General features: G+C 50.8%; 1 protein-coding gene across 1 annotated transcript in view; it reads left to right on the top strand.

Moving 5' to 3' along the window:
* The window catches only part of LOC122391162, a 115104-nt gene extending 105909 nt beyond the window's left edge, over positions 1-9195 (top strand). Inside the window, exon 5 of the mRNA XM_043384841.1 lies at positions 7548-9195. Coding sequence (XP_043240776.1) covers positions 7548-8821 — 1274 coding nt within the window. The 3' untranslated portion in view covers positions 8822-9195. The remainder of the gene's footprint in view (positions 1-7547) is intronic.
* The last annotated feature ends 13262 nt before the right edge of the window (positions 9196-22457 follow it).

Here is a 22457-nt window from a genome sequence, read left to right as displayed (position 1 = left end):
TTTTGGGTCATTCCACGTCAACTCGATCACGAATGTACCCGACCCCCTTCGATTTTGATGAAATTTGGTAGGCTCTTAGCACCTGTGAAAACAAATGCATCCTTCAAGTTTTAGACCTGGGTGACCTCTAGGGTCAAAGTTATAGGTCATGAAGGGTCAACGATTTTTGCCGACATTGCAGGTTTGAAAAGCCCATTGCTCTGTAATTAAGAGTGCGGGGAAGCTGCGATAAGCCCCATTAGAGAGGCAATTGGTCCAGGTTTTATTAATAATTTTGTATTTGTTGATGACCTTTCAATGACCTTTGACCTGACTAGGTCAAACTGAGTATTTTTAAGTTTGACCATGTTCTGTACCTGGGACGCTGACGAAAATTTAGCAGAGGATGTATCATAGTATCGACAATAAGTGGCGCAAAAATATTTTGGAGAAATTATTGTTAAAAGATAAATCCTTATATAAAGCTGTATACGAAATTTGCCCTGAGGCTGTTTGACGAATCCCGGCTAATTTCGTGCTGCTTGTTAGCCCGATTGGGCTAAAACTTGGTATGCGTAATTCCCTGTTGGTGTGCAGCACATCAGTGTATTAAAAAATGCTTGACTTCATAGGTCAAAGGTCATCACCAATGGACGTCATACCATATTTTTTACATTTTTTTATTTTCTACATACGAGATTTATCCACTTTGTATTAAAAGAAAATTTATCTAATGTTGTTGGTTTATAAAAGTGATGAAATACTACCAGACGTCTATCGGGACCACTTGAATATCACCTAAGGTTATTCTATAATTTTTTATTCTTAACCCGCGCATGACTGGGAAGGTACACAGAGCCCCCTCTCGTTTTTCTGCAATATCTTCTAAACCACTAGATGTACCAACACAAAATCTTCATTACCTTCAGTTGCATCGATGAAACACCGTGTGTCCAAATAAAAACGTCTTAGCTACCATAGGTCGGCCGGAAATGACGTCGGAGTGACGTTATGTTCGTCCGAATTTGATGCAAAACATTGAAATACCACGATCGCGTTCAAGAACTCAATTTGGAAGCTAGACCCAATTTTAAAGAGAGAAAATATATGAAAAAAATTGACCTCTCCTCGACATTTAAATTATTTGAATAGCCAAATATTACTGTATTGATATTTCGACCAACTTCAGAATAAGACAGTGTACACAAGTGTACGAGAATACAATAAATGATGCAGCAGACTTATTCCCGCGGTTTTCAAATTTAAAATTAGCGCGGTTTATCTCGCGCTCCTAATATAGTGGTACAACCTTTTTAACTACTTCAAAATATCACAGAATATGCATGAAAACACATCACTTGACACATCCAGTTCAAAGGTCAACGCTCCAAAGTCAAAGGTCAAAGTACTAGGTTCAAATGCCAGACAAGAAGGTCGAGTTCAAGGTTAGAGTTCAACGTATCCATGACCATCAAGGTCAAACCATAGCCAGATAATATAAATTATACAATATACACATATATATGTTGCAGGCACTTTAGAAAATCAGTCATTTTGTAAAATGCCTAGGCATTTTGCAAAATGCCTGATTTTCCAGGCTTTTTGCAAAAAGCCTAGGCATTTTACAAAATGACTGACTCTCCAGTCATTTTGCAAAATGCCTAGGCATTTTACAAAATACCTAGCCATTTTACAAAATGACTGAGCAGCGTGTCGTAGATACGAGTACCTAATTATATACGTTTTGGTAGCGTGTAGGTGGACCGAGGAGTCCAGCATTATGACCAGAGGAGTCCAGTGGGAGGTCCATACCTACCTCTCTCTATTTTGAGAAGTGCAGGCCCGCGACATTTCCAACCCCCACGTCAGCGGCGCTGCTAGATTTAAAATGACGCGGCGTTGATGTACTTGGGAGTTTTTACAGCATTAACTAAACAATGCTTTATGCTACAGCCGAGTCTGCAACTCAACCTGGTCGTTACTCAGCATTGTCGTCATCACAGAGCTTCAAATCGATCAGCTACAGGCTGAACACGTACCTATACTGATTTTCTAAAGTGCCTGCAACATATACATATCTTCATTCGCACTGATTGTTCTTAAAGTCTAGTAAAGCGCATTACAAATTTAGCAGTACAAAATTGGCCATAAGGAAGCATTTGACATTTCCACGATCACACTTCATACATATCCAAATCTTCACTCACCCGCATTTACAGGGTGGAAAGTAATTACGCGAACATACATTTTTCGTCTTTTAAGAAGGAAAAAAGACGTGTGTGACATAAAACTTTTATTTGTTGACACATCCTCCTTTGTTAGCGATGCACTGGCGCATGCGTTCCGGCATGCTTGACACCAGAGGCCTGTTTCACTAACAAATAAAGTGTGTAATTACAAAGAAAAAACTTGAGTTTAAAAGAAATAATTACCAACATTTGAAATTTGGATTTCACGAAACCTTCGGGCATGAATTTTGAGTTTAAAATTTGCAAACTTTTTTACAAGAAAAAGTTTGCTAGAAAACACGGGAATCGCAAACTTTCTGTTTCACGAAGACCAGAAACTTGAAAGAAAACATCGTAATTACAAACCTGAAATTCCAGTGGTCCTGACGTTCGGAATTTTGATACTTTTTGTGCAATGATGCAAAGCAATCAATTATTTAAAACAAATATGATACGCTGAGTCATTATATGCTCTTTTTCACTTAGCACATTCCCTACGAACCATCTACGAGCAATAAATAAATATCGTCATGTTTTGTCATTCGCGCGCCATAATTGCATTCAACAGTCTTCTGCTGTCAAATGTTTTACGTGTTATTTTCTTTCAATAATAAGATATTGTGAACTATCATTTATACCACTCAGAAACAGCATCATTATTTTTAATTTATTCCTGCAATTTCTGACATGAAAACTAGACATAGTTTGATAAAAAGAAGCAATATCTGTAACTTGTTAAAGTTCTTGATTAAAAACAATTTTATTGTTTACAAGTTTATTTACCAACTCTTTTTATCGGAGGTGCCGCTGGTGATGAAGTTTAGTGAAACCCGATTTTACATAGTTTGCAAAAATACTTATGAATTGTAAAGTTCAAACACTTGTAATCGCAAGTTTTTAGTGAAACAGGCCTCAGGTTGTGGATCACATCGGGAGAGATCGCAGCCCATGCCTTCCGAAGCTGTCTGGCGAGCTGATCGGCAGTGGTGGTCCCTGGAAACTCGCTGACCTTCTCCTTGAGAATGCCCCAGAGGTTCTCAATGGGATTGAGGTCTGGGCTGTTGCCAGGCCAAACATCCTTCGCCCAGAAGGACGGCAGGTTGTCCCGACACCAGTCTTGCGTCCGTTTGGCCGTGTGCGGAGGTGCCCCATCTTGCATGAAGATGGCCTTTTCTGCATCTGGCACGAGAGCGCGCTGGAGTATCGTGCCAGTTTTGCCGGTTCGGTGGACGGCACGCAGGCACTCTTCTTCCAGGAGGTTCTGCCGGTAATAGTCGCCGTTTATAGTGACCTTTTGGGGCACTACGTGAAGCTCCGACACCGCACAGGAGCTCATCATCCCCCAGACGTGCACTTTCGGTGGATGCTTGACCGTTGGGACTGGTGGGACATCAGACGCATCGGCAGCCCATACGCGGTCGTTCTGCCTGTTTGGCGGGTTAAATAATTCAAAACATGATTCGTCTGACCACAATACCCGTTTCCAGTCTTCTTCTGTCCATGTTTTGTGCTCCTTTGCAAAATTCAAACGCCGTTTCTTCTGTTCTTCAGTGAGTTTTGGTCTTTTTGAGGGCTTGTGCCTTGTATAAAAATGTGTTCAAATTTTCGCGAAGATATGTGCGGACCTGTGGGCTGTCCGACAACAAGCCTTGCTTAGTTGGACGGCCCTGCAGAGGCTCAGTAACTGATCCAGCTTGAATTTGACCAGAAAGATCACCTTCAACCATCCACTTTATTTGTATGACTGCTCCCCCTCTATCACCTTCATCCCACTAACATTACCCTGTATGAGTGTGTATCTGTGGGCGTTCCAGGGGTGTAGGAAGGCAGTCACTAACTGTTTGCAGTTGTGACCACTTTGCTTCTCTTATGTTAACATACACTGTAAAAAAATATTGACTAGCCCCTCGTCAAATGATTCTCAACGCTAAATGTCGGGGGTACAGACTAGTTTTGCATCCTACTTTTGACACACGCTGCGAGCCCCTGGCTTGTTTTGTGTTTGTCAGATGACAGTTACCAGGTGTCGGTTAGTTTTTACCACATCCCAAAAATAGCTGGAGCGTGTCTGCCTTGTTTTGGAAGCAGGTCCTCGTTAATGCTGTGTATGATAACAAAGTACCTAGTAACAATAATAACGAAACACAAGGTTAAAACGAGGGCGGCTTGTTTAGTGACGATGTTCAAAAGAAGCATAGTCTTGTTCCTACTTAACGAATGAAGCTCAAACTAGGTCAAAACTAACGTATTGCTATACATTTGAACCCCACGACGAACCCATTGTTGGTTCAAAAACTAGCTCATACCTGGCGCTGGTAACCTTACAAGCCCTAATTAGGCCATAATTAGGGCCCTAATTAATATGGGTTAATTAGAGGCCCAACTAGGCCCTAATCAACCCATAGTCAGATGACCAGCAGATCTTACGCCGCCCAATCCAGTCATCGAATTTGCCAGCGAATTCGTTTGAAGACCATCATACATATTATTAAATATCGGTGGTCTTCAAACGAAATCCCTTACCGGTTTGATGACGAATTCATCCGGCCCATTCCAAAAACGCTCAAGATAAAATGAAAGTGTATTTCTGAAATAATGTGCTTTCTTGCAATGCACCTTTCGTATATCAAGCGAATTTTTCACTTCCAGCGCCCGTTTACAGTTATCAATCGAATCAGAAGCATGCACATATCGATAGATCTGAACCTAAGAACACAGAAGACATTTTGTAGAGTACCTGTCTGAGCCTATGCAGTGGAGCCCGTGAGCCGCCCAACCGCAGCTGCCTCATGAACTTGATGATAGGTCTGAACCTCAGATTAGCCAGAGCTTGGCCGTCAATAACCAGCTTATTTCTATCCACAGTTGTAGTGACTTAGGGTTTGGAATTTGCCAAACCTAAGTTTTGATTACCAAGAGAAGTTTTGTACTTCTTGCACTTGCCTTTTCTTCATAACTTTGGCGGAAATCGTCATAGTGAAACTTCAGTGTTCCGTTAGCTGTCGGTTCTTGAGAGAGTTGGTCAGGCCGGACACCGGGGGCGGCTCCACAACTTTTCAAAAATTAAACCTAAGTCCTATTGCACGGCATGGAGAGCAATTCATTTAAAATCGCTCTTGTTCCCCCCCCCCCTCGACAACTTTGCAAACGTCTCTGCGCGATTTAGTTGAGAATAATGGCTTATGGCAAGTTATTGAATCAGAACGTCGATCACTGCAGGTCATATATCGGCAAGCAATTCTTCATAATTAGACACTGCACAAATGGAAACGATACAGGTTTGCCCAGTGATAAACACTCTCACTTCACAGACGCACGCACCCCCGACCGAACGCGACACGGCACACGGCGCAACGGGCGGAACTGGCGCCGGGAAGCCGGGAACGCATTAACCCGCGCCCCGTTGGGCTCTGCCGAGCAACGCGCCCCGTTGGGGGCCATTTTGGCCCCCCCCCCCCCTAAGATCTCGAGAACCACGCAATGTAGCGACAAGCGGCAAACGGCGTTTGATAGCCCTATCAGGGAACTACCTTGTGACCCAATTTTATTGACCTAGGTCAAACCGATGACGTCACAGGTCAGGTCAAAGGTCCAATTTTCACCGTTTACAGGCATTTCAAGAAATGCGTTGTAAAATCGAGTAAAATGCATTTCATTGAAAAGCATCAATGGGGAAATGTTCTTCAAACACATATTTTGCTATTTGAGGTCACTGATACCAGGTCAGGTCACAGAGGTCAGGTCACGGGGGGTCACAATATGAAAGTGTCGTGTGATGCATGTTTTATGGTCCATTTTACATGACGAATGCGATTATGTGGGTCAGGCAGCCTTTGGGGCCAGCTTAGGTCACGTTTTGGTCAAGGTCAGGTCAAGGTCAGGTCAAATTAGGTCAAATTTCAAAGTTAATATTTTTGCATAAGATGGTTATCGAATCGATGCAGCTTGTCACGGGGAGTTCAATGGTGGTCTTTGTTTTGCCGTACGTGGTCTAGAATCGCTAAAAATTGAGTTCAAAAATTTGACGTCATCATTTTTGAACAGTTTTTTCGCTATAACTTGGCCAAAAAACGAGATATAGATCTGAAATTTGGTATGCATATAGAAGAGCGCAGGGACTATCACATATATTCCGTTTTTTTTTAAATTCGGAAACATTTTGGATTTTTTTAGTTTTTCTAAAAAAATCAATTTTTGAATTTTTGGGGGTCAAAAACCCAAAATTTTGAAAATCCGAGATAGCAGTTTTGTAGCGCCGTTTTTTGTCTACTAGACCATATAAAGAACTTTGAAATTGCTTGATAACTGTAGATTTGGTGAGCGTTTCAAGATTGCATGTTTTTTGCTCATTTTTGCTCGAACATGACCTCAGTTTGACCTCAATAACTCCTGACCTAAGGTGACCTAAGACTTGAAATTTGGTGTGAAGATGTCAAATTGATGCCCGGAAAGGTACTGAAAATTTGGCGGCGCTGCGCGCCGCCGTTTTCTTGCTATTCAGGAAAAACCACAGGGGGGGCTAAAAATGCCCCCCCCCCCAACGGGGCGAGGGTTAATTGAAGGATTCACAGGTGCGCAACTTTATTGCGAACAATAAAAACCTACCGCAAACGATTAAAAAAGTTTTAGGGCAATCGGAAATACAAATGTATTGACTTATAGAAATAAAATTGTCATTCACCTTCCAAATAACCCAACAATTTATTTGCCGTAAAAAGTGTCTGGAAATGGAAAATTGCAAACATGATTCAGCAAGTAGGGAAACGCAGCAGCTACCTGGCGGATAATCTCAGGCTGCCGGCTGGTTTAGTGACGAGTGCATTGCTACGGCTTCTAATTGTGCACCATTGAGCCCTTTCAGTTGAACTTTGTAGCAAGATTTCTGTAGCAAGTATGATGGTGGTTGTCCGTTCCGATTTCTGCATCTCAGTTATGACAGCATTGGGTATCAAACTCTTGATCAAGTTCCGATTTTTCAGGGTTTTGAGCAGCCGAGGCCGGTTGAAGTAAGGTTAGGGTGAGGGACCACGTACGGCCTTTATGGACGCGCCAATTTTTGGCTTCTGAATGAACCCTGCCAGCCTGAAATTCACTAGAAATGGAACGTTAGAGGTCAGGAATATAGAAATAACTCTGCTTACCGCCGCTGCTTGGTTCTTTCAATCGGTCCCTTCAAAACATTCGGATATGATCCCGGATAAAATCCCAGATAATGTTGAGAAATTATTAGATCCGGTGAGATATATCGATCGAATAACATTTTTACTTTCAAAGTTTCTTAATTGGGGGACGTGTTTGGGTTGAGTTTGGGAATCGTACTGACTATTGCTCTGTTTCCAGTCGAAGACCTGGTGTTGGAGAGAGCCAAACAGATAATGCGATTGAAGCTGCGAGTGCGCCGGCTGGAAGTCAAGTGTCTGCGCCTGATGGGTGTCACCAAAGCTGGCGACAGAGCCGCTGAGAGCGCTGCTCCGGCCGCCGAGATCGCTCCGGCCGCCGGCAGCGACAAGGCGGTCGGCGCGCGCAGCGGTGCACCCTATGAGGACACTGAGGACAGCCCTCGCCCGGAGACGGCCGAGGCGCCGACCGTCGGCGGCCGCACGCTCACAGACGAGCCTCTGCTCATCCTGCGCAATGATCCCGGCCCAAAGCTGCCCCCCATCCTGACACTGTTAAAGGACAACCAGCTGTCCGAGCGCGCGGCCAACGCCGTGCCGTCCAACCTCCGCGAAGCAAAGGAGGTGAACCACCAGCTGAAGACGCAGTATTTGAACCTGCAGGCTTCGGTGCTGAAATGGGCTATGCAGAACAAGGTGCACAATGATCGTTTGATAGAGGCTGCAGAGAAAAGAAAGGCATTGGCCGACTCCGCTCGCGACTCTCGCTTGCGTTACCTGTTGCGACTTGAAGCTGCCATCAAAGACATGTTTACTGAGGCGCAGATCCGCCACATTATTCGTCGCTACGAGGATTCTAGCGGCGTCTCGGCCGACAAACGGACAGTGATCCAGTGGGGCGAGGCGGATGTGCTTCGTATGCTGGAACTGCGTGCCATCAGTTCAGACACGGTGATTAGGCACGTTCGAGACAAGATGAACATTCCCCTACCCACCCTGAAAACTGTCAAGCTTCGCTGCACCAAGTCGCCGGCACTAAGCGAGGCCTACGTTGATATGCTCCAAAAGAGTGAGGCGAACCAGAAGCGCTGTGACATGTGTGAGCGTCAGGTGAGCACCATTGACGAGGTGATCGGCGACGGCGGCCCTCAGCCGCGCGCAGACGCCAACCGGTTTGGACGCTCGTACGAGCAGGGTGTCCCACAGCCCAGCCACAGGCTGCAGGGTGCCAGACCAAAGAAGCGGCGCACCACCGACACCGCTACGGTCAGTGGTGCCAAAAGTAGGCGCCGAGTGAGGCCGGCGCCCGGCTGGCTAGATTCCTCCGACAGCTCCGTCAGCGGCGGCCAACTGTGCGGGCCGGGCGCGGCACTGTGCGGGGGCCGCGTGGCCGCAGCGCGCGCCGGCTGGAACCCAGAGGTGGTCGACACCAGAGCCGGCCTCCTCGACTCGTCGCCAGATGGCCTCGGCGGACTGCAGCGCAGGTCCTGGAGCTGAACGGCGCCGGGGGCCAAGAGCGGGCAGCTCGCAGGGCCACCGAGCTCGCCGCAGTGCTGTCTATGCTGCTAGTGCCTAGCCACCGAAGGTGCGTCCTTAGGTCGATGGCGTGTTTCCATGCGTTCCAGTTTTGAACTTTCCTTGGCATTCTGTTCCGTGACAAGAAGTTACGTTTATGCAGCCTTCGTGTTCATGGATGTTTCTGTTTAGGCGTCAATACTTAAAAGTGGCTGGACGGCGAAGAATTGGATGTCAAAGCCAAGTTTGAATTAATCTCGCGTTTGTAATTGTATACTACGAGTCCAGTGCGCGCCGCGCGGCCATTCACGTCACACAAAGCTTTGAAAAATAAACGTCTATTCATTGCACATAAATCACAGTCAGTTCCTGGTTAAACGTTGGGGATCAAATATGTCGCGGACTGCCACTACACCTCAGCCAATAATAAATCACAGACCACTGCACCTCCATTCTTCCTGCTGTTTTTAACTCGATAAAAAATTCACAACCAAACGGAAGCGCTGAAAAGCTAATGCCCTAGCACTCAGCAATCAGCATCCTTTTTCTCTTATGTACTGTTCTCGGCTCGCGCCATAAGCGTACTCACTTTCAAGTTCTAAGCCCGCGACAAAACTGGTTCATTGAACAAAATAACAGAATGAAAGAGCTCTTAGGTCCCGCTCTATCCTTCCCTGCCACGTATATCACGATTCACGAGTACAAGACCCACAACAGTGACTTCTGAGTTAAGTTCACGGCTATGCATGATATTGTCAGCTGCCAATGTCTACTTACTGCCGCACCACTGCCAAGTTTTCTTACCAGGTCTACTTAAGTAGGTCGGCGTTGTCCGTCGCGAGCAGAAGGTCATCCACTTTGCGCGGATGGAGGCGGGCGCGGCGGTATTCAATGACGCGGCCGGCTTGGGAGAAGGTCCGCTCGACTTTGGCACTGCTTGCCGGGACACCGTGGAGTTTGCGGGTGACTTCAATACACCTGGCCGGGGGGGGGGGGACATCGCGATGTTGTGTGCGGTGTTGATGGGGACATCGGACACAGCCCACAGCCCCCTATTCAGGGGGCTGTGGGGTGCCAGTTTTTACGCTAGGAACCCGAAGTACGGACAGCAAGGTCATCTCCGATACGATTCCACTGCGGATTTTCCGTGCTGTGACGCGAGATGGCTGGGGCGTTTCTAACGGTGTGCCACTTACCTCTATCTCTGTCTCTCTCTCTCTGTCTCTCTCTGTCTCTCTCTCTCTCTCTCTCTCTCTCTCTCTCTCTCTCTCTCTCTCTCTCTCTCTCTCTCTCTCTCTCTCTCTCTCTCTCTCTCTCTCTCTCTCTCTCTCTCTCTCTCTCTCTCTCTCTCTCTCTCTCTCTCTCTCTCTCTCTCTCCTCTCTCTCTCTCTCTCTCTCTCTCTCTCTCTCTCTCTCTCTCTCTCTCTCTCCTCTCTCTCTCTCTCTCTCTCTCTCTCTCTCTCTCTCTCTCTCTCTCTCTCTCTCTCCTCTCTCTCTCTCTGTCTCTGTCTCTCTCTCTCTCTCTCTCTCTCTCTCTCTCTCTCTCTCTCTCTCTCTCTCTCTCTCTCTCTCTCTCTCTCTCTCTCTGTCTCTGTCTCTCTCTCTCTCTCTCTCTCTGTCTCTCTCTGTCTGCCTCTCTCTGCTGTCTCTCTCTGTCTCTCTCTGTCTCTCTGTCTCTCCCTGTCTCTCTCTCTCTCTCTCTCTCTCTCTCTCTCTCTCTCTCTCTCTCTCTCTCTCTCTCTCTCTCTCTCTCTCTCTCTCTCTCTCTCTCTCTGTCTCTCTCTGTCTCTCTCTCTCTCTCTCTCTCTCTCTCTCTCTCTCTCTCTCTCTCTCTCTCTCTCTCTCTCTCTCTCTCTCTCTCTCTCTCTCTCTCTCTCTCTCTCTGTCTCTCTCTCTCTCTCTGTCTCTGTCTCGAATGGTATGCGATATGATGCAATTTGGTTAACATGAACTTAGTTAATTAATTAAAGTTTACTTAATAATTAAGAAAGCACTTTAAGTACACTTCAGTAAGCTAAGAAGTATATCATTCGACGCGCCTTGACGTGCTTAGTTCACTGGTGCTTTTCTTTTTGCTCTATCTTAATTAGATCAAAACTTATTAAGCGAAAAACTGTTGACCTGTTTTTAGCGAAATTTTTACATTTCCCCCCCCCAAACCCCCCTAAATATTGACTTAGAGCAACCAAATTTGCACAGGGGCGAGGACTCCAGGGGTCCACCTCCCTACCAAATTTGGTGTTTCTAGGTGCCATAGGAGCCAATCGCGAGGGGGAGGGCATCGACCCCCCCCCCCCCCCGCCTGCCTGGCCGTGTTATGAAAAATGCCCTGCCAGGGCGAGGGTTAAGTACTGATGTTTCAAAGCACAAAAGTGATAGAACCAAGCGGATATTTCCTGTATTTTCCGAATTGACTATATGTAATACAACTCGGTGAACTTAGCACATGCTGAAAGTTTAAAGGAAATCAGTCCGAAACTGTGAGTTGCACTGGTGCATAAAGAAAATTAAAATTTGACCATGATGTAGCGCGGGAGAATGATAGAAAAATGGGAAAAGTGGTAAAGTGAAGTTTAAGTGTGAAATTATAGTTAGAAATGAAGAAAACCGCTACCTTTCGTCAGTACTCCCTCGATAGACGGTCAAAGAAGAAAATGAGAAGAAATAATAGAGGAAGAACAAAGATAGAAAGATAGAAAGTGATTGAAGTCCTCCCTTGCAGACAATATTGCATCGGGTGATGGTCGATGCTTTATGTTATTTGAGGCTGGTCAATGGTCATTCGGGTACATCAGGCTTTGCGAGTTCGAATGACATATTAATGCTTAAATTCCTTATGCCCTCAAGTGTCATTTCATGTGATCGATCGGACCGAGTTGTATTGTATTGTATTGTATTGTATTGTACTTATCGTGGCAAGCCGATCCATCCGAAAATGGCTATTATTGGCTGCCGAGTCAGGTGAAACGAATGAGGTGGGCACAACATTACACACAACACACACGCATCACATTTGCACACATATTCACATTTGCGCCACCGCGCCGCTACACACTGGCCGGGTCGCCGTGTTGCTCACGCAGTAGGAGCTTCCGATACTCCCTCCGAAAGAGCCTGTGACCGAGATTGCGCAGCGTCTGAGGCAGAGCGTTAAACTGCGATACAGTGGCGTATAGGAACCGGCGGCGCCCGGATTCCGTTCTAATCACGGGTAAATCGAGCAGAGGCCTCTTGCACCAAACTACCTACCTAGGTAAATTCAGATTTTACCTAGATTCTCTTGCACCAAACTACCTACGAAAAAACGCTACCGTGAAAATTTACCTAGAAATTCTACCGAGCGGCATAAGAACTTACCAATTGTTAAAGTCCGACCGGCTGTTTTCCTCTTGCACCGAAAGCCGGAAAGAAGTACTCGCGGAGGAATTTTTGACGGTTTGACGGTAAACGCGGGCTTCCAAAATAACTAGCAAAACCTTAGGTAAAATGATTCAATTAGTAACAATAGGCGCAATACATGATAATCCACGGGTACTTTTATGTAAATTAGGCATTGCAAAATGTTTAGACAATGATAAATCAATGTTTTATGAGTGAATAATAACATAATTGACCAAATGCTCCATGGGTTCACAGAGGTGCTTCTCCGTACCAAGGCGATAAGCCTCCGTAGCAGAACAGCCAGGTTGAAGACTCACTCGTTGCCATGGAAACGAAGCTTATTTGTTCAAGTAATTTAATATCAAAATAACTTCTATCGGTATTTACACATAGACCCGGGAACAGGGGGGCAGCGGGGGCGCTTGCCCCCCCCCCCCCAACTTTGGAGCCGAGGGGGAGGCGCCCCCTCAACATTGAGGCAGCTAGAAAAGGTCTTTCCTCCCTTTTCCGGGCTTCTTTCCTTCTTGTTTCCTTTATACATCTAAACATCAACACACGGCATTTTCCTTGCCATCTGAATGGTTTCTGCTGATACAGTATCGATTTGAAAACATCTGCTATTGTCATTCCACTTTGATTTGGGACCTTGGCCATAACCTTGGCAGGCCAGTTTTATACTGGACCATTTTGAGTCAGCTTTGAGAAATGCATAACGTACAACGGTGGTAAAATCGTTGCTATAGGTATAACGCAGTTTACCCGCTCCGGGGGGTGTGAGGGAGGGGTGTGGGGCAATGAGTGCACTGACTGACGTGGCGCACTCGGTATGGGATGGGATGCATGGGATACAATATTAGAGGGCCGGTATGGGATTAAAGCTCAACGACACTAAGGGCTTAAGTGTGGTGCCTTTGGTTATCGGCAGCACCCTCAGAATCACCGGCGTAGGGCCCTCAGAGCCGCCGGTAAGGGGCCTTTAGAGGCACCGGTGGGGGGCCGTCATGCAGGTGCCGGTGTGGGCGCTCAGAGGTGCTAGTGTGATTCTCTCAGAGGCGCCGATGAGGCGTTGTTACAGGCGTTGTTGTGGGCCCTCATAGACGCTGGTGTGGAGCCGTTGCAGACGGGTGTGGGGGCTTTAGAGCTGCTGACGCGAACTCTTTACAAGCCGGCAGGGGGTCTCAGTGACCGGCAAGGGGTCCTTAGGCCGGCAGAAGAAGTCCTGTGGGGTCCTTAGAGACCGGCATGGTACTGTCAGACGCCGGTGGGGCCCTCAGACTCATCGGTGTGGGACCCTCAAAAGTCACCAGTGGGTGGCCTTCAGATGCACAGGTGTTGGTTGGGTCCTCAGAGCCGCCGATACAGAGCTTAATTTTAATAGGCACTGGTGTAGGCACTCAGAGTTGGGGGTGTGAAACCCTCAGAGACACCGGTGTGGGCTAGAGTTGCAAAGTTTTCCCAATGGGCTGCTACCGGCACCGCTCCGACCCACAAAAAAATTCTGGGATACCGGCATACTACCACGCCCCAAGCAAAAATACCGCCAAATTACCGGTATACTAAAAAAACCTGCATTCTTGATTCTGGCTTACAAGAGATGCCACATTTTGGTAAAGTTTGAATCATATGCTGATATATTTTTTGGTTCAAAATCAAAAACACCGGCATGCTACCGGCAAGACATGCCAGATACCACGAAAAAACCTGCGGTGGTGAAAAATTACCGGCATGCCGGTAGTGCGGTAGGGAAATTTTGCAACTCTAGTGTGGGCCCTCATAGGCGCCGCTCATAGGCCCCATAGTTGCCGTTATGGGGCCCTCAGAAAAATAGGTGTGGGACCATCACAGGCGGGAAATGCCCCCTAGAACTGGCCCCTCACAGGCCGGTAAAGGACTCTCAGAGGCCAGTAACGGGCCTTTGGAGACCACCGAGGTGCCCTGAAAAGGCGCAAGAGGCGCTCAGAAGCCGGCGTGGGGCCCTTATGGAGATCTTAGTGTGGCTATTTAGTATTTAGGGCCCATGAGGTGCTCTAACGAGCCCCATGGGGCGGTCAGCGGTTTGACCTTCAGAGGTCAAATGGCGCCGCAGGGCCCCTCGGACCCGAAGGTCCCTTTGAACCCAATGGGGTGGGGGGGGGGGGGTACGCGTCCCCTTAGACCCCTAGCTACGACACTGTTTCATATGCATCATGTCAGATATTTTAGGCTCGCCCCCCCCAACTTGAAAACCGTTCCCGGGCCCCTGTATTTACATAAATAAAAAATGATTTCATAATACCAAAATGTGTATTAAAAAAAACAATATACATTTAATGTTTTCTTAAGTTACTATTTGTTTGCGCCCACAAATAATTCGTCGCCAAACAGCCAACCAAAACAAATCCTAAAAACGCAAGCTGTCAAATTTACCTAGGTAGGTAGGTAGGTAGGATGGTGCAAGAGAACCTACCGCCGTAGGTAGTTTTACTAGGTAGGTATTTTGCCGATTCTACCTAGCTAGGTATTTTGGTGCAAGAGGCCTCAGGTCGGCCTGACGCGTATCACGCCCATGCACGCTACCTCGCGACACAATCGCGTTGGATAGGGCTTCGGGCTCTCCTGTCTCGAGGATTTTCTTTAATAGCGTGACAGACTGTAGACGCCACATATTCTCGGCCGTGAGCCACCGCAACTCTTTCAGCACTTCGCTTACATGGTCATACTTCCGCTTGCCCGACACAACACGAGCACCGAAATTGATAAGCCGCTGGAGCCGAGACATCTGGGTGACACCACATCCACCATAGACAACAATGGCGTACCGGATCGATGAGACTACTAGAGCCTGAACCAGAGTGGCCAGCGTACTTTTCGGTAGGTAGTGCCTACTGTGACTCAGGCCGCTCAGAATACCGGTGCATCGGCGGGCTACATCAGTCACATGATTTGAGAAGGTCATGCTCTCGTCAAAAGTGACGCCGAGGTTTTTAGCTGAGGACGTTCCCACAGTAGTGGTACCCATGAACCTGATTTCTATCGGGGCTAGTTGACGAATTTGCTGCCTTGTGCCCAAAACAATGATCTGAGTTTTATCTGCGTTAATCTTTAGCCCATTTTTCGGAACCAGAGTGACAGAGCTGCAAGGTCCCGCTCCAACTGGGTTACCATAGCTCCGGCATCGCTTGGACTCCCCAGTACAGCTAGCTGCGTGTCATCACAGTATTGTACAAGACAACGATCGTACAAGGCACCTTCCGGCAAAAACAGTGACATATCGGTGGTGTACACGTTGAACAACAACGGCCCGAGCGCGGATCCCTGATAGGTGCCGATGGGGTTGTCCAAAGGCCGTGGCAGAGTACCACGACCGTCCGGTGTACGAATCTGGACTTGTTGGTGATCGGCAAGATAACTGGAGAACCAGCGGACGTCGACGCCGTACTGCTCAAGTTTGACGAGCAATCGGTCGTGGGGTATCACGTCAAAGGCCTTAGACAAGTCCAGCATACAAAGTCCAGCATGCAGAGTTCAGCACAACTGCTACTGGTCCTTACTCTAAGATTCATCCGTCTCCATTCACCTTTCCCCTTTCACGTCTTACATGCTACTATTCGTTTCGCTGCGCCCGAAAATTCCCATCCAGTATGATCGGTGACCAAATGATCGATTGACCCCCAGGCGGGATAAATGTCCATTAAGTTGCATACATTCGCGCTAACAGAGTCTTAACCCTCGCATGTGTGCGGCGTTTGCCAGCTTCTAATGTGTAGGGGGGGGGGGGGTCGGTTGGACCCCCTTGCCGTTTGGCCCCTGATCGAGCTAGAACTTCGTGGAAAAAAAACGAGCGTGTTGCCCGTGACGAGAGGAAGCCGATGATACCCAATTTTAAGGTCCTAGGTCATTGGTTGACCTTCCAGGTCAGGTCAATGACTCAAAGTCGGGAAAATCGGGACCTATTAGAAAGTCGTAAAGTGTGGCTGCTAAGGGGTTTTTCGGGGTGCTGATCACGAATATCGTGTTAGTTTTGATCGCAGATAATGTCTTTAAGCATTTAGACCAGGTCGGGTCAGGTCAGGTCAGGTCAACCAATAGGCGTCGTGACGGGTATTCGTAGTACGTGTCAACCGCCTCTGACAGCTTCGTAACATGTTACGAAGGCACCGAAACTACTTCGTAAATGTTCAAATGGTTGCTAAATTCGAATTCAGCTCCAAAAAAAACTCCAAAAATAGCCTAGAAACATATAAAACTCGAAAAAGTGAACCGAGGTCACCCGATGTCACCAAAGGTCAATGACCTGACCTGACCTTCAGGTGACCTTGATAGCCACCCTAATGCATGGGAGCAACATCAAATCACATGTTTGAACGTTTGAAACCACGAAAAGCTTGCAAACGCGCGGCTAATGCGAGCCGACATACGCGGAATCGCGACTCCGGCCAAACATGGTCTCGGAAAAGAGGTCACAGGTCAAAGGTCATTTGGGTCAGGGTCATGAAATTCTCAAGGTAGGTGTAAAATTGATCAATGCGAGGGTACTGAAAGTTTCGTCGCGATCGGCCGCTTTTTACGCGAGTTATTCGCGAAAAACCATACACATGCGAGGGTTAAGTGTCGTCTTATTTATTTATTTATTTATTTATTTATTTATTTTCACATTATAACCGTCCGTTCCATCCTGAGATGGCTATTCTCGGCAGTCGTGTCAATATGGCAGAGATAGGGTTCACACATCACACAGACACATACACGCACACGAAGCATACCAATATGTGCCATACGGTGCAAGCGATAAAATAACACATCACATACGGATACGTTTCGAAATCCTAATCATCGCCATACTGCTCCCTGAGCAGCCGCGCGCGGTACTCCTTCTTAAATCTCAACAGATTCAGATCGCGAACTGACGCCGGCAGCCTGTTGAACATATCCACTACGGAGTGAAGAAACCGGCGGCGGCCGGCCTCCGTTCGGATCATTGGAACCTGGAGATGGTCAGCCTGTCGTGTGCTACGGCCGTGTAAGCCACAGCGAGACGTGATCCTCTCACGCAGAGACTCGGGCTGCCCTGTGGTCAGCATCTTCTTCAGCAGCATGACCGACTGGAATCGCCACATGTTCTCTGCTGAGAGCCATTGCAGATCCATCATGACGTCGCTGATATGGTCGAACTTTCGGCGACCAGAGACGACGCGAGCACCGAAGTTCAGCAACCGCTGTCCGCTGGAGCCTTCTCATCTGCGTGATGCCACACACGCCGTACACGCTGATGGCGTATCGGACCGCAGACACAGCGAGAGCCTGCACCAGAGTCACGAGCGTATCTCTGGGCAGACAGTGCCTGCTGTGGCACAGACCACTCAGCACTCCCGTGCAACGGCGCACCACATCACTGACGTGCACGTCAAATGACAGGGTAGCATCAAATGTGACGCCAAGGTTCGTGGCCGTAGGCGACGGCACCACGGTGGCATTCATGAATTGGACAGAGATGGCTGGGAGCTGGCGGACGCTCTGACGCCTTCCCACGACCATGAGCTGGGTCTTGTCAGCGTTCACTTTGAGACCCTTGAGACCATTCTTGCGAAGCCAGTCTCCGAGTGCCGCTAAATATGCTCCATGCACGCCACCAAAGCGCCTGCGTTACGGGGACTCCCCAGCACGGCCAACTGAGTGTCATCACAGTACTGTACCAGACATGTGGCGTGCGAGTCATCATCAGGTTGAAAAAGTGGAATGTCATTCGCATAAACACTGAACAATAGTGGTCCTAATGCCGAGCCCTGGTAGGTACCTATGGTGTTGGCCAGCGGCTGTGAGAGTGTGCTGCGACCGTCCGGTGAACGTATCACAACCTGCTGGTAGTGATCATCGAGATAGCTGGTAAACCATCTAGTATCTACGCCATACAGCTCGAGTTTCACCAACAGACGGTCGTGTGGGATAACGTCAAAACATTTTGCCAAATCCAACATGCACAACAAAGCCACCTGTTTCCTATCCATCGCTTCCAGAAGTCTGTCGGTCATCGTGAGGAGCGCTGTCTCTGTCGAGTGATTTGTTCGGAACCCGTGCTGACATGAGGAGAGAAGATGATGGACGCTGAGGTAAGAGTAGAGCTGCTCGTAAACGATGCGCTCTGTTATTTTGGCTATTGTGGGAAGGATTGCAATCGGACGGTAGTTTGACGTGTCGGTGGATTTTGGATTCTTTTGGATGGGGTGAATCAGTGTCATCTTCCATGATCGCGGAACCGTGTGAGAGGCCAGGCTCGAGTTAACAATGTGTGTCAATACATGTGACAGAGACGGCAGACACATCTTAATAAAACGCACACTAAGACCGTCCGCCCCGCTCGCCGCGCTGTTAGACATTCCAGCGACCGTGCTGGCCAGTCTCTCCGGCGTGACCGTCCGAACCACGAAGCCGCCAGAGGTGACACGCGGCAGGCGCACCGGCAGCTCCGGCCCAGACGAGTCAACCTGCCCGGCGATCTGTGTCCCAATGTTAGCGAAATACCTGTTCATATCATCGGGATTGGCGGTCGGTGTCCGGTGACGGTCTAGCCGTTCGTTTACCCGAAATTACGGAGCGAATGGATCGCCACATGTTACCACTGACGCCCTCCTGAATACGCCTCTGAATGTCTTGGCGGCTGTCCCGGCGGATAGCAGATTTAGCCTGTCTATTTAGCTCGCGATACCGGTCACGGTCGCCGTCACGGAGACAGGAGCGCCGCTGGGCCATCAACAGCTGCGTGGCATCGGTGACGGGCGGCGCGGTGGGGTTCCTTATCTTAATGCGCTTCAGGGGGGCCAGAGAGTCCAGCACCGGAAGAGCCCTGCTAACAAAGTAGTCCCACTGCGCGGCCGGCTGTGCACTCGTAAACACTGGTTCCCAGTCCACACTCTGTAAGCGACGGTTCGCCTCAGTCACGTCAAACTTGCCCCAACACCGCGCGGTAATGCTGCACTGCGGGGGGCGGTACTCGGGGACGCTAATCAGAGCCCGCAGCCATCTGTGGGGGCTAAAGTCACACGACAAGGTCCCGGCTCGCGCGACGTCAGTGCTGGAGCACATTATGTCAATGGCAGACCCCGCCGGCCCGAATGTGGGGCCGCGCACGTGACGCCGCAGACCGTAGGTGTCCAGGAGCTCTCGTAGTCGCCTGGCCGCCACACCATCACCGGCGCTGGCCAGGTTCACGTTCACATCGCCGGCCAGCACCACAGGCCCGCTGTGGTTGGCCAGCACGTGCTGAATCTGCCGCTCCACCTCGCCCAGATCGGCAGCGACACGCGCGGCCGCTCGCTCGGGAGGCCGGTACAGCGAGCACACCGCCACTCGCTGGGCACCGGTTCGGACCCGGACCCACAGCGACTCGAGCCCGGTCCCCTCCACGGGCCGACCCATGTCACCGAGCACTGTGGCCGGTGACCCATGTCACCGAGCACTGTGGCCGCCGTCTGGAGGGATCCGCCTTCTCGGGGTGGACGGTGTGGGCGGCGTCAGCTGCCCGGTCCGGCCGTGGAGAGCGGCCGGATTCACCAAACGGATCCCACATGCCCCCTTCGGGCGGGACGCCGGATGGCCGACGTGCCACCCTCGGCGCCCCGCAGCCGCGACACCACCGAACACACCGGACCACTTGCTGCGGGCTGGGGAGCCGCGTCGCCGCGGCCCCCGGTCCGCTGAGTAACTGAACACCGACGGCCCCGCCACGAGCGCCAGTGGCGGGGCGCGCGGCCGCGGCCCATCGGGCCCCCGAGGAGGGTACAGCAGACGTGCCAAGAATCGCCGGTATCGCCACAACTGCCGCACCAGAAGCCAACTACTGCTCGTCAGTTGGAACGCGGAGGGACTGCGGAAGAAGGTTCCCGAGGTCTCCCGCTGGCTCTCTGACAGGAAGGTGGACGTGCTGGCGGTACAGGAGGCTCAGCTGCCGTCTGGCCGGAACATCGCCATCCCGGGGTACCAGGCGGCTGCGGTCGCAAGACGGGCGCAGGGCAGGAGACGGGACGGACCGGTCAAGGGTGGGGACGTCGCCATCTACGTTCGGGACGGCCTGTCCTACTCAACCATCGAGGCGTCCCCGCTCCTACCCCAAGACACTACGACGGAATGGTGCGCCATCAAGATCATCCCGCACCAAATGCGAGGCCAGCCCTCAAGAGAGTCATCTTCACTCGACATATACAACCTGTACCGCCCCCCGTCCCGACTGTCAGCTGAGGACGAGCGGGAAGACCACTTCTCTCTGGACATGTTCCCATCGCTACCCAACGTCATAGCCGTCGGAGACATCAACGGCCACCACCCCGTCTGGGATGTTAATTGTTCCGAACCGGACGCGGTGGGGACCCGAGTGAACGACTGGCTTGAGCTCCATCACTGGGTGACTCTCAACTCCGGCGCGGCCACCTGTGTCGGCTACGGGAACCGCACTCGACAGACCGCCCCGGACGTCGCGATGTGCCACCGAGACATGGCGGGCCGCTGCACGTGGGCGGTCGGTGAGGACCTGGGGAGCGACCACCTCCCTCAGCTGATCCACACCTCGATTGGCGGCGCGCGACCGAAGAGGATCCGCAAGAGCCGATGGGCCTTTCACAAGGCGGACTGGACTGGGTTCGCGGCTGACTGTGATGCGGCCCTCGCTGACCTGCGCCCGGACTCGCTGTCGGTGGAGGGCCTCAGCGAGCGGCTGGTGGCCGCGATCCTGTCCGCCAGCACCGCCCACATCCCGCGGGGTGCGCGCGCCGACCCCAAGCCATGGGCGCTCGATCCGGACCTCGTGGCCGCGGTGGCGGAGCGCCGGGAGGCGAGGGACGCCCTCAAGGAGCACGACTCGGAGGAGGCGAGATCCAGATGGAAGACAGCCAAGAAGTCAGCTGCGACCATGGAGGCCGAAGCACAGAAAAGGAGCTTCCGCGAACTGGCGACCGGAGAACTGAACAAGCCGGCAGCCATAGGGAAGGTCACCAAGATCCTGCGGAAGATGGAGGGTGCTGCACCGGCCACCGGACGTCTGCCCCGACCGGGCCATCAACGGGGACTGCGGGCAACTGCTCGCGGAGGACCGGGCCAAGGCCGAGGCGTTCGTCCGCACGTACGCCCACGTCAGTAGAAACGTGCGCCACCCCAAGCGCGACCGGATCGTCAAGACGGAGCTCCGCGGCCTCAAGGCTGCCCCGTGCTGCTGCAGGGGACAGCGCACCGACCAGTGTCAACCCTTCACCGAACAGGAAATGCACGACCAAATCCGACACCTCGGGACGAAGAAGGCGCCAGGACCGGACCAGGTATGCACCGAACACCTGCGGCACCTCGGACCGACGGCCTACCGGACCCTTCTGGCACTCATCAACAGATCGTGGTCCAACTTCGAGACGCCCGCCTCATGGCGACGGGCGACCATCATCCCCATCTTGAAGGCCGGTAAAGACCCCAAACAAGTGGGCAGCTACCGCCCGATCGCGCTCACGAGTCACATCGCCAAGCTAGCGGAGCGGATGATCGCGGCCCGGACGACCTACCTCATCGAGCGAGACCGACTGGTGAGTGGTGCCCCCCGAACAGGTCGGGTTCCGCCGCGGGAGGTCGGCGGAGGACAGTCTGGCCCGCTTGGTCCAAACGGTTCAAGATGGCTGGAATCGCCCCAAGCCGAGACGAGGCCCGGAGGATGGCGTGACGGCGGACCGCTTTCTCCTCCTCGCGTTCGACTTCTCCCGTGCCTATGACACGATCGATGACCGGATGTTGCACCTGAAGCTCCTTAAGCTCCTCCCCAGATGTCTCGCGACCTGGATATTCCGGTTCCTTCGCGACAGGCGGGCCCGCGTAGAGGTCAACGGCGCGCATAGCAGCGAGCGCGTATTCCGCGCGGGCCTGCCGCAGGGCTCGGTCCTGGCGCCGACCATCTACACGCTCTGGGCGGCGGACCTTATCGAGACCCTGCGGAACGCCTCGGACCGCACGGACGTCCTGATGTATGCGGACGACACGGCCACACTGAGCGCTGGAGCCACCGTAGAGCTCGCGGTGGCTCGCGCCCAGAAGTCGGCCGACGCCCTGGCCCGATGGGCAAGGCACTGGAAGATGTCCATCGCCGGACAGAAGACCCAGGCGCTGCTGCTGACTCAGCGGAGCAGGGACGAGCGCGGCGTGCAACTCCTGGTGAACGGCACGCAGGTCACCGGTGGCACCAGCCTACATCTTCTGGGGGTGACCTTCGACAAACTTTTACATTTTAAAGACC

This window comes from Amphibalanus amphitrite, unplaced genomic scaffold, assembly GCF_019059575.1.
Source record: "Amphibalanus amphitrite isolate SeventyFive unplaced genomic scaffold, NRLGWU_Aamphi_draft 000424F_arrow, whole genome shotgun sequence".
NCBI lineage: Eukaryota > Metazoa > Arthropoda > Thecostraca > Balanomorpha > Balanidae > Amphibalanus > Amphibalanus amphitrite.
The sequence above is the reverse complement of the archived record's forward strand: the minus strand, read 5'-3'. Positions and strand labels throughout refer to the sequence as shown.